We start from the raw sequence: 12,139 nt of genomic DNA on the forward strand, positions 1-12,139 counted from the left end.
CTGAGCCCACCTAGATTTTCCAGTATTTTACCAAATACATGAGAGGAAGGATGGTTTTCTAAGATGCTTCCAGGGATTTAGGTTGTTTGGCTACATGGGGCTTTGTGTGTCCTCAGCATGTCAATGGTTTAGTGACGCTTTCTTTCCCCAGGTGATGCATTGATACCTCCCCAAATAAATGCTGACACATTAAGAACTCAGAAAAGGAAAACATTTGGCTTTAGCAGTTACTCAGCAGAAAGAAAAAAAAAAGAGTTTGTGCTAGTTAAACATGATTGAGGTATTTTCACGGGTAGTCACTGAAATATCTCAGTAAAAGCAGGATCTAATTCATTCATTTTTCTATAGACTGTGGATAAGCCTTCATGTTTATTAAAAAAAATCCAAAAAAGGAAGGAATTCATCTGTGCCATCAAATTTTAATGAAAGCAGGATAACATGGCACTAAATTTTTATTGTAAAGTGGTCTGTACCCTTGTAAAATCTTGTCAGGAGCAGTTGTGATGGTGTCACTGCAGGCACAGATCATAAATTTGAGTCTTGCCAGACAGGTTTGAAAATAAATGTCAGTTTATTGACATAAAAGAAAGATTTTGGCTTTTTTCTTCGTTCTTCTGTGTGATTATATAAGGATAAAAGGGAGAGAACTAGCAATTTCTCCACACTGCATCTTCCCAAAAGAAAAATGTGCTCAGTCAGATTATCAATACCCAAATGATTGTCTTCATTGTCCTGCTGTTCTCTTCATCCTATTGAGAGCTGCAAAAAAGAAATGAGGATTCAGCTGCTTATGGGACAACAGAAAAAACAGCCTCGTGCATGGAGTTTCATGTAAGAAATATTACGTGCAAGTGCTCAAATGATTCATTGTAGTATTTTCTTAGGAATTTATGCAATTCTGGCAAAACCACTCTCCTTTTTTTTTTTTTTTTTTCCTCCTCCCTACACTTTTCACTTAGCTAACCATAGGTTTTATTAACCTGGGGATGAAGAACATGTTTTTGAAAGGGCTTAAGCAGTGGAATGATGAATGGAAGTGTTCCCAAAGCATGCAGGTAAAGTGCTATCAGGAGCTGAGGCTGGTTTCTGCTCCATTGCCCCAACAGGAAAATAACAATATTGCTGCAATGATTCTGCTCGGGCTCTATTATTTGCGGTGGCGCTTGACAGTTATGGAGTTGGAATTCAATTTCTTTCATCTAAAGCAGGTGCACCTTAAAAAAAAAAAAATCACAAAAAAAAAAATCACTGTGCCACTTTTGTATAATGCATGGAGATGGTTGGCTTCTTGCCTGAAAGCGTTTCAGGGCACTTATCCCATTTTCATCCAGCAGAAGTTGTCCATGAATATCATCCCATTTTAAATACACGAGCAAATTTGCTTTATCCCAAAGCAAGATAATAGATGATATGAAAAGCTTTATTTTATGCTGGCATATACATTTAAGAACCCATTCTGAAGGGCGTTTTTATAGAAATCTCAATTACAAAGCACATAAAGAGGTTGATGTTATTTCATTATTCAGGACAAGAAGAAAGGTGTTTCTTAATCTCAACATATCTGTATTTGATATGACAGGTTGACCTTGATATTAACATCATGTATCCAAATTTTTCTTCCCAGTTTGACTCTAAAATACCCTTCCTTATTTTGGATAGTGGTATCCAAGCACTATTTGTGACTAGTACATGGCACATTTATTTTCTATTAAAAGACTCCCACAAGTGCCTACTGGGATTTAGACAGGTTTAGTTAGAATGAGGATTTGAGAAAAAAAAAAAAGTTTGTACTGTCTGGAAGAGTGATATAAGCTTATTGAGGCCAAATAAAAAATTTATGTGCATGTCTGTGTCACGTTACACATTTCCATGTGTGTATATACACATTTATATTGAAATGTCTGCCTGGATTTTAGGTGTGCATATTTTTATGTGTGAGTTTATATATATATATAAAAATATATGTATAAATATTCACAAATAGTCTGACCAGCAGACATGTGCAGCTCAATACTGCTTGTATTTGACTTTCCCTTTCTAATCTCCTATTACTTCCATTTACTTGTCAAATAATTTACAAAGAGACAAGCTGTATTTTCAGAAAACTCCACAGATGACTGACTTGTACATTGACTGGTGCTGAATGCAGCTTGGATAACTTGAGCACCCTTGATTTGTGGTTTAATGTCTCTTAATGTATAAATGAACTAAGTAATAGTGATGTGAAGGTCACTAGCTGTAGCAAAAGATTGCCTTAATATGAGAAATAGTTTATTAAAGGCACTGTGTATTTTCAGGCTGTACTGAAATCAATAGTGTGTTTAATCTTTGGGAGGTGCTCCCTGGGTTCAGTCCTGGGGAATAGATGGCCAGTTACTGTTCCATTCACTGGTAAATTCCAGAGTTAAAAGTAACTTCTGTAAGATTTACCTTTTCCTTAATTATTGTTTTCTGTAACAGGCTATAGTTCTCAGATTCTTTCTGCCTTAGAATAAATAATCAAGAGACAGACAAGTTTAGCACATTAAGATTTTAAACTCTTATTGGGAAAATACACCATCACGATAACTTGTAATGCAGCATTATGTACCATTTATATCTAACTAGATAACATTGTTTAGCTTAAATTAATTCTGTTGGCTTAATTAATGCTATTACTTTAATCCATTTAGGAAGGCAAAAACAACCAGGAAAGCGCGATGGTATCAGTTAGGACAACAGATACAATATCAATTCCAACTTCCCACAAAATTCCCTGTTGTACAAATGGTGCAGAGGTTGTCTCAGCCTCTGCTGGGACTAATGCCAAGGTTTTTAGCTGTGCTTCCATTGGCAATGAGGTTTGTTTGGCCTGTTTTGTTTGGGTCACCCCTTGCAGCCCTGAGCAAATGTGCTCTAATGGCAGGTTTGAATGTGAAAGTCAGCATGAGCATTTGTCTTCATGTCTGCCATGGAACTTGCTAAATTATCTGGATCTCTCCGAGTCAATACAAATTAAAAATACGTACAAGGTTTCTAAGAGAGTGATTGCTATTCTAGCAAGTTCATTAGCCTTCTGAGGAATGCTGTTGGCAGGCTTTGTTTAGCAGAAGTCCAAAACAAAGTAAACCAAAAATGTCACAAAATGAATTGTAAATCAATTGGCACTATAAATGTGAGAAATAGGATGTAGATGAAGAATAATTTAGGGAAATGCATATTGTTCCTGCAGGAATCTTAACTGCACGAATGGGAACAATGCTAAAGATTACAGCAGTGAAAGGGGAATAACTTGATTAAACAAATATGGGCCATCCAGTTTTTCCAAATATACTGGCAAAACCAGGCTCCAGGCACTATTTACTTTGTGGGGAAAAAAAAAAAAGAGTTCTTCAGTGAGGCCTTTTTATTTTTTTTTCCCAGCTCTCTGCTTCTATTCACATCAGACAATTTGATTGGATTTGTGACATTTTTAGTATTTCCACAGTAAATAATTCTTGCCCTGCAGATGCTTAGTGCAAAGAAAAGAAAAATAAAAGGACAGGGAGGATGGAACTAGGTGATCTTTAAGGTCCCTTCCAAGCTGAACCATTCTGTGAGTCCATGATTCTATTTCCTTAGTGCTTTCAGTCTGTACTCTGGGAAAAAAAAAATGCTGAAAATGAATATTTCACTCTAATTTTATGAGAATGAGTCAAAACCAAAAATTAAGTTTAAAGGAGGAAACCAGTGTCCTAAGGTGGATAAGAAGCAATTACTTTGCAGTTTTTTCCCCAGTTAAGTTCAGGTGCAGTCACATAGAGCATCCCTGGTCAGCTGCTGCTGAAGGGGAGGGAAGAGGCTGCTCCTCTCCAATTTAATCCAGGTTTCTTTGAGAAATTTTACATGTCACTGCTATTGTTCCCATTCCTTGAAGATTCATAACAGAAACAGAGCAAAGCCTGAGTTTTAACTCCCATAGCAGAATGCAATGGTAAATCCAGCAGGGAGGAGAGAGAAGGTTGTGGGTGACACAGGCAAGGCTGATGTGCTCAGTGCCTCTTCTTCACTCTCCACAGAAAGGTTAAATGTGACAAAAGGTTTGACATGATCAGAATTAGCAAGGGAACATGAATGCAAGGGAGAATAGGGAAGGAATTGAGTATGTAGATTCAGAAATGTCTGATTTAAGGTCTGTTTACAAGGTTAAATGGCTGGGCAATAACTGGGATTTGCATTTATGGCATGCTGTCTGCTGGGTATTAACTCCCCATATGGAACATCTCAGCAAACAAGAGGGTCTTTACATGAAGCAGCTTTTGCAGGTCAAGAGATCCTCAGAGTTACCCCAGCATATTTAAAGATGCAGTTTCTAAACCAGCAGTGATTTGCTTTGAGAACTCCCAAAGGGTATAAATAGTCCCAACAGGCACAGTACATGTCTTTAGATGAGAAAAATAAGAAAAAAAAGCAAGGGAATGACAGCCAAAGATTCAGAATAAGTTGGTATCTGGGGAGATGCTAACATAAATTTTTAAACAATCAATTTATAAGCTCCTCAAGCTTAGTGAGGGAGGAAGTCACTCTGCCCACAAGAACAGATGTTTTTCACTTCAGGGAGACTTCTGATATGACTCAGTCATAACAGTAAGTATGATTCATAATAAATCACTAAGGAGCAAGGCCTGTTTGAGAAAATATTATCAAGGAATAATTTTATCAATAGTCTGTAGGTCCTGATTTTTCTGCTGTCCACCACTTTCCTTAATGTCTCAGGTAATGAGATGTCACATTCTTGAACAATGTCACACTCAGAGGCAGTGCAAGCAGGCTTAGAATTAAAAATCTTTTTGATAAATGGGTGAAAGAGCTTGAAATCCATAAGACAAAATTAAGCAAAGAAGATAAAGTTGGTGCTTTCAGAGGAAAAGTTAACTGCACCAATGCCAAATGGGAAGGGAAATAAGCGATAAGGTGTCAGGGCTGTGGCAGAAAAATGTGAATCTCTTTGTTTAAATGTATTAATCAGAGCCAGGAGCCACTGGGGAGGCAGGACCCAGCCACAGCACACCAGGAAGGGCATGGGGAAACTGGGGTTTGGACAGAGACCAGGGTTTGCAGCTTGGTTGGTTTGGCTCAGGAAAATGGGATAAAATCAGGCAGCAGAGTCCAGGGTTTCCTTCAGCCATGAAAATGCTGCCACTGAGAGACCTGAGCTGACTTTTGCCTGTGCTCACCAAGGTGGCACCAAGCAGTATCAATTTTACTCACAGCAGACTTTATGTTCAGTGTTAGGAAAGTCAAAACTGTGCTCTAATAATGTAGTTAAATACTTGAACGATGACTCTGATAAACTGTGAGGTTTCCATGACTGACAGGCTTGGAGAAGTTGATTTAAGCATATACAGATTGTTCATTGTACCCAATCCAGTCTGATAAATGAACTTTTGGGAGGCTTATCATCCCAAGTTTTTTACGAAAATGTGGGTATGTGTACAGTTTACTATAATCCATGCTAATAAGTCACCTTTTCATCCCCATATCTCTCATAATTTTGACTTTTTGGAGGAGTAGCTCATTTGCTTTCATATAACATAAGCCATGTAATTTATATTGACACAATGAAATCCATAATTTTAATTACTAATTGAATTTAACTTTCAGCAAGGCTCACAGATTGAAGGAAACCTGTTAAGTCCCTTTTATTCAGAACATTTCCTTCTTCACATCAAAGCAATCCATGTCCATATCAGAGTGCCCAATCAGGATTTCTGCAGAATAAACCCTGAAACTGAAGAGTTCTTCAAACAGTGTTAAAAACTCAGAGAATTGTGAGATCATTGCAGAGAGACAGGTGTGTTTGCATGTGTCACTGGTGACTTGGCATTTTGGACATACATAATTTGCAAAGTCTTTTTCTACTTTCTTTTTCTGTCAGGACTGATTTAGTGTGTAATGGTTTATTCATGTGGAAAAGGAAGCTTGATTTTTATTATTATTATTATTTAATATTTTCTCCTAAGTGTAATAGACTTCCATTTGATTTGTGAAATGACAAATAACATACTTTGCACATTCACAACTAGAATAATTCTTTAAAGCAGTCCTGCTAATCTTGGTCTGATGGATCCAAAAGGCCAACTCTTGACCTAGCAAGGGAAGTCTCCTGAATGGAAGCACCTGCAGAGAAGAATTCCAGTTTATCTTGGAATATCCCTGCCTTCATTTAGACTTCTGGTAATTATTTGAGCAAATGTGCACCTTATTCTCCTAGGCAATGGCCAACCTGTTAAATAGTTTTTTTTTTTATGTATAGAAAATTACATCACTTACTCATCTTATCTACATCAGATGATTTCAGTATTGATGTAGGAGCTGTAGTTTATTAGGAGAATGTACTTGTTAAAAAAATCTATACAGGAGTTTAATTGTGATATTAAATTCTAATTATCATTAACAAAATTGAGTGACTATTTGAATAGAGCTTCATGCTTTCTCTTAATATGTCATGTAACTGAAATGAAAATACATTGATTTTTGCCCCTGGCCTTGTAGTACAGGTGAATGATGGGGCAGGCTGCTGTTTGAGAGCTGGAGATTGACCAGCCAGGACATCTGACAGGAATTGTGTTTGTGGTTTGGGCAATGACTGTGGCTGAAAAATCCCACTGGTGTGATGGCCAGGTCAGGCTCAGCTGTGCAGTAGCCTTGCAAACCATTCTGGTAGTCAGACAGGTCTGACTGAGGATAAGGCATAAAAAAGGGGGAAAAAAGTTATCTAAACTTGAATACTGGCCTAGTTTGCAGCTGAGCAGTCATTCAGCTTCCTTTCAAATATTCTATAACTTTATTTACATCTTCCATAGGGTTAACAAGGCTTTATTCATTTACCTGTCAGCTGTTTCAGTTGCATCTGGTTGTTTTTGTTGTTACCACAAGGATCAGTGGCTTTGGGCCTTACCTTCTTCTCACATGCTGAGCCAGCATGGCCACGTGTGCAAGCACAGGCATTTGGTCTGATGCATCTGCTCCCAAATTAGCAGTTTGGCTCACAAAGTGCCACAAATGAAGAACAAAATTCTTTAGAAATGCACTTATTCTAAGTCTTGTAATCAGGATGTGAATATTTGGAAATACTGAAAATTAAAGATGGCTTGTCATAGGCTTCTCATGCCTCTGTGTCTCTTATGTTTACAGTTTCTAGTATTTCCTTTTTTTCCCATTTATGGGGGAAAGAGAAGACTGACAAAGTGGTGACCTTGGCTCAGTTGGAAATGGATCAGTACAAGGCCTAAATTTGAAAGCCAGGATACATTCTGGGCATTGATGGTTGGGCAAGATTTGTCCCAAAATTGATTTTCTTTTGTTCCAATTAAAATAAATTACAGCTGTTAAAAGAGCTGACCTCGAGCTGAGATGAAAGAATATGTTAAAATATGTACTCCCAAAGGTGGTTCTATCACAATACACAAATAAATGGGAGAATTTGGTGAACTTCACACTTCACACCTCTGGAAACCAAATAAGAATATGTGATTTCATGGTCATAGAGAGTTATTAATGAACTACTTATCCCAAGGGAAAAAAACCCCAAAGAAATGTTTTATCTAGAGCATAACTGCATTTCTAAAGACCCATCAATTTGAAGATATTCTGTAAATAAAAGAATCAGTGCTCTATTATTTTTTTAAGAGAGAAAAAAGCAATTAGTCAAATTTCAGCTGGTTTTTCATCCTCATTAGCAATTTCCATTTGTTATGACATTGTTTTGGCATAGAGGAAAAAGAACAGCCAATTCAGAGGGCACCAATTCAAGAAGAACACACATCACAGTATTTTAATTAGATCTCATGAGCTAAACCTTCTAAAAATATTGCCAGAATATTGTATCCTAGTTTCATGCAGTCAAACTCAGTGCCTTAAAAACTGGTCAGATGTGACTCAACAAGTGGTTTCTTACATTTTCTTGTGTGGCACAGGAGCACAGGAAGCTGCCAACCATGCTGAGCTGAAAATAAAGTAGATACATGCCTGTGAACAATTTCCTTCATGATGGAGCAGGATGTTCCATCAGATTTAAATGAATTTGCTGCATTCCTATGAGATTTTTCTTTTTCCTACAGAAGATCAGCTTAATAAATTAAGTGGCTGAAGGACCAAATTCTGCAATTTCAGTTTGTTGCACTTAGGTTTCTGATTCAGACACGGATTTAAGTTGGTGCAAAGTCTTTGTGTTGAGATCTGAAGTCTCAGAGATAGACCAGGGCAAACTTTTATAGGAAACACATTGTGGGATCCTAAGGCATCCAAAAGTGATTCTCAGAGTTATAATCATTGTTATAATGACCTTGGCTGCATGGAATGATCTGGAATTTGTATTGGGCTTCTTCTGTCAGGTTATTATCCCATTGAGGGGGCAGGGTGAGGAATAATAAAATCTAAATACCTCTAACAAACTTCACAGCTATGGGGCAGAGAAGCAAAGAACCAGGTTTGCTGCTCCTCTACACATCTTAAAGATGAGAGTCCGTAACCAGCTTGGCAAAAGAATGTTTTTATGAACATAGGTGGTGAGAGCTCATGCTGTGTCACAAGCACTGCCCCAGAGCATGTCCAGAATGAGAGCACACACAGACCTGCATGTGCTCCTTTGGGAAAAGCCAGCTGTGCCAGAGGCTGTGTGCTGTAGGACTCCAGTGACCTGGAGCTGTGAACTTGCCTTCCCGGTCTATGGGTTTGTTGATGCATTCCCGTCTCTTTGAAAAGGCAAAAGTGCTGTTCTCTTGAAACAAATTTTAAGGAGGAAACTTTGTTTTGTTGGGTGTCTGTTACAAAAATCTCCTTAAGGTACAGAATAGTGAACTGCAAATCTCAGAATTTCTCCTTTTTCTGAGAGGGCAGGGGACAAGTTTGCATTCTGGGTGTGGAGGGGGCAGAGGAGGAATGAAATCACACTCAGGCTAGAACAGGGAGCTTATCATTTCTGGAGTGCTACTCCAGCTCCTCCAGGAACCTTGAAAGTACAGAATTACAATTGGAAAATTAGAGTTTGGCTCACTGGAACAAAACCATTTCCCAACAGAGATTGCATTGTCAGCAGAAAAGGCTCCTTGTGCCCCACCCAGTTTTGTTCCACTGTATGATAAGCAGGAAGAGACCTCTGTGTGTTAATATTATTAGAGAAAGAACTGTGTATATTTCTATTATTTGTTTGATATGAATATGGGCTGGAGAAAAATGGAAGCTGGGTTTTCTTTCATCTTGATAGCAGATAAAATAGGAACAGGTAATGCAAAGATAAGTGGATTTTCTGCAGATCCCTATAGCATCTGGGGGTGCTCTGGTACACATGGACATTAGATGAGGTACTAGGATTTTGGTTTCTGTCTGTGGTTTCCCTGATTCTTAGTGTGTGAAAATAAATTTTACAAAGGAAATATATTTCCTCTTTTTTTCATCCTTTTCTTCCTATCTCCCCATGTTCAACCCCCCAGCTTCTTTCTGTAGTGCTCAGAAAAACAAGAGCTCAGTTAGGAGAAAAGTTAAAAACATTTTGGAGGAAAATTGGAATTGACATCACAGAGGATAATAACAGAGCTGAAGTTCAAATGAATATTTCATAAATGTATTTACAAGCGATGCTAAGCCACTAAACACTAAAAATGACACCAGCTATGTATGCATTATCCTGTACAGATTCAGCAAAGTCATTTAACAGGCTAAGCTTATGTTAAAATTATAATCAATAAATGCCAATTACAGAAGGAGTTTTATCCCTGCATGTTAAAAGAACAGAGCTATAATTTGCATGTGAATGGCATTCTTTTCAAAATTATTTGCTTTTTTTTAAGGTTTGGAAGGGTTACAGAGGAAAGCTTGAGGAAATCCTGCCTAGGATGTTGTTCAAGGCAGAGAGAGAGAGAATGGGAAGAATACTGAGGAAATTATAAGGCCATAAGCTTGACACTTATAACATGCAAATAAGAGAAGTTATTCTGAAGGGCAATGAGGAGCCAGTGTGGGTTCAATAATATTAGAACAGAAGACAGCAGCATGAATTTTAATGATGAACATCCTTCACAACTACAACCTTCTTATACTTTATAATTAATTGTTAGAATTATACCTTGATCCTGCATTCAGAGCCTTGAACAACAGACCTGTACCCCTGGCCAGAAGCCTTCTGACTTTACTGAGCTGTGTTTTGGGTGTATCTGTCAGGGTGATCAGGTTCTGCTGCCAGATGCTCGTTTCTTTGGCCCAATGTTTCCTTCTGAGCCCAAGAAAAAGAGAGATGTGAGTTACCAGCACAGGAGGCAAGGGGAAGCCACAGGCATGGAGCTTTAAATTGGTGTCTAATATGGAATAGGAATGAAATAAGTGATGGGAAAACATGGTGACCCTGGGATACTGTTTCTTTCTTTTCAGAAAGGCAAGTTTTTGGATATTTTTGCAGCCATGAAAGCTAAAAACAGAGTCACACAAAAAAGCTTCTAATGGAAGAACCCTCCTCTGTGATGGTGTTCACAGGGGTCTCAGGGTGAGGGAAGAGATGAGGATCTGACTCCATGTTTCAGAAGGCTGATTTATTATTTTATGATATATATTACATTAAAACTATACTAAAAGAATAGAAGAAAGGATTTCATCAGAAGGCTGGCTAAGAATAGAATAGGAAAGAATGATAACAAAAGCTTGTGTCTCGGACACAGAGTCCGAGCCAGCTGACTGTGATTGGCCATTAATTAAAAACAACCAACATGGACCAATCAAAGCTCTACCTGTTGCATTCCACAGCAGCAGATAATCATTATTTACATGTTATTCCTGAGGTTTCTCAGCTTCTCAGGAGGAAAAATCTTAAGGAAAAGATTTTTCATAGAAGATGTCTGTGACACTCTCTATAAAGCTGCTCTTTTCTATAGTTGAGACACGTTGAATATTTCAAACTACTTTTTTTAACCTGTTCTTCCAAAAGGTTATTTCCCTACATTTGCAGTACAGTCTGAAAATTGCCCATTATTCCTTAAACTATGCCCCTCAAAGTCACAGGTATTTATCAAGGCTAACGTGTGTATTCTCCCATACACCTTATTTGTTGGGACAAATTACCTATTTTATTGATTCTCTTTCAGAAGCCATTCTGCTCAGTTACAGATGAGTGAGGAAGAAAACTACTCTTTTGACTGACCTCTTTATTTACAGTCTGATAAAGGAGGACTATTGTGTTTTATCCATTATCAATGTCTGCTGAAAGTCTCTTTTGCTCTTGCCAAGTTCTCTAGTTGCAGCCAGGGGCCGGTGAAACTGTAAATAAACTTTCCTGCACAGATGTCTCTGCAATGTCATTGGGAGTTTGACTGATTTTAGCATTAAGAAATCATAATTCACTGCATGACATGCACATGCAATTTCATTGTGCCTCATTGCAAAAGAGACAGAGTTTCTGCCTGTGTGGTTGCATCTCCAAAATGTAGCAGAGCTGCTCCAAATTAGTTATAAGCTCCTTGTTACCTTTGATATTACAGCCCATTCTAGCTCTCTGAGGCATTTTCAAAATATTTTAGACATAAAATTATTCTGCCTTAGACATTGCCAATCTTCATTGCAGTAGAATGGAAAATCTGCTCTAGGATACTGTGAGTGGGTTTGTCTGCTAAAGGGCTGAAGCCTTTTGGGTTATCACTTGTGGTAGAGATCTATTGCTTTGTTCCTGGTGGAATGTGACAAGAAAATCTGAGACATCAGTATTTGAGGCTGTAAATAGTTAAATTATTAGAGACCTAAAAGCAGAGAATGTTTTGCCTTTTTTGGTTTAGTAGAAGGCTGAAGGAAGAAAGTGTTTATAGAGAGGAATTATTGTGGCAGCTGCTGCCTCCAAACATCTTCTTGGATGGTCCATGTGGGCTCAGGCCTTTGTGAGTTAGAAACTGAACAGGTGGAGGTGATCTGGGACTCTTATGAAAGATAAATCAAAAAGTAGATGTCCAAGTAGATGTCCAAGATTATTTCTTAGTATTTGTCCATTGTTTCCTTTGTTGGCTTAAGAACCTGCTCTGGCTTTATATCTCAGTATAAAGGATTGCAACAACCTGTTCCATCTGGGAAATGTCCAGAAAATAGTAGTGGAAGTCTCTGTGGTTTAGTCACCCTCCCCAATGTGTTAGGAAGTCAGGGAGGA

At 38.1% G+C, this 12,139-nt stretch overlaps 1 protein-coding gene across 1 annotated transcript in view; it reads right to left on the bottom strand.

Moving 5' to 3' along the window:
- Positions 1-567: 567 nt before the first annotated feature.
- Positions 568-12,139, bottom strand: part of LOC139593922 (von Willebrand factor D and EGF domain-containing protein-like) — a 42,867-nt gene continuing 31,295 nt past the window's right edge. The window contains exon 8 of the mRNA XM_071435456.1: positions 568-759. Within this exon, the coding sequence (XP_071291557.1) occupies positions 725-759 (35 nt within the window). The 3' untranslated portion in view covers positions 568-724. The remainder of the gene's footprint in view (positions 760-12,139) is intronic.

This window comes from Agelaius tricolor, unplaced genomic scaffold (assembly GCF_023055355.1).
Source record: "Agelaius tricolor isolate 1412-34295 unplaced genomic scaffold, bAgeTri1.0.p SCAF_10, whole genome shotgun sequence".
NCBI classification, from domain to species: domain Eukaryota; kingdom Metazoa; phylum Chordata; class Aves; order Passeriformes; family Icteridae; genus Agelaius; species Agelaius tricolor.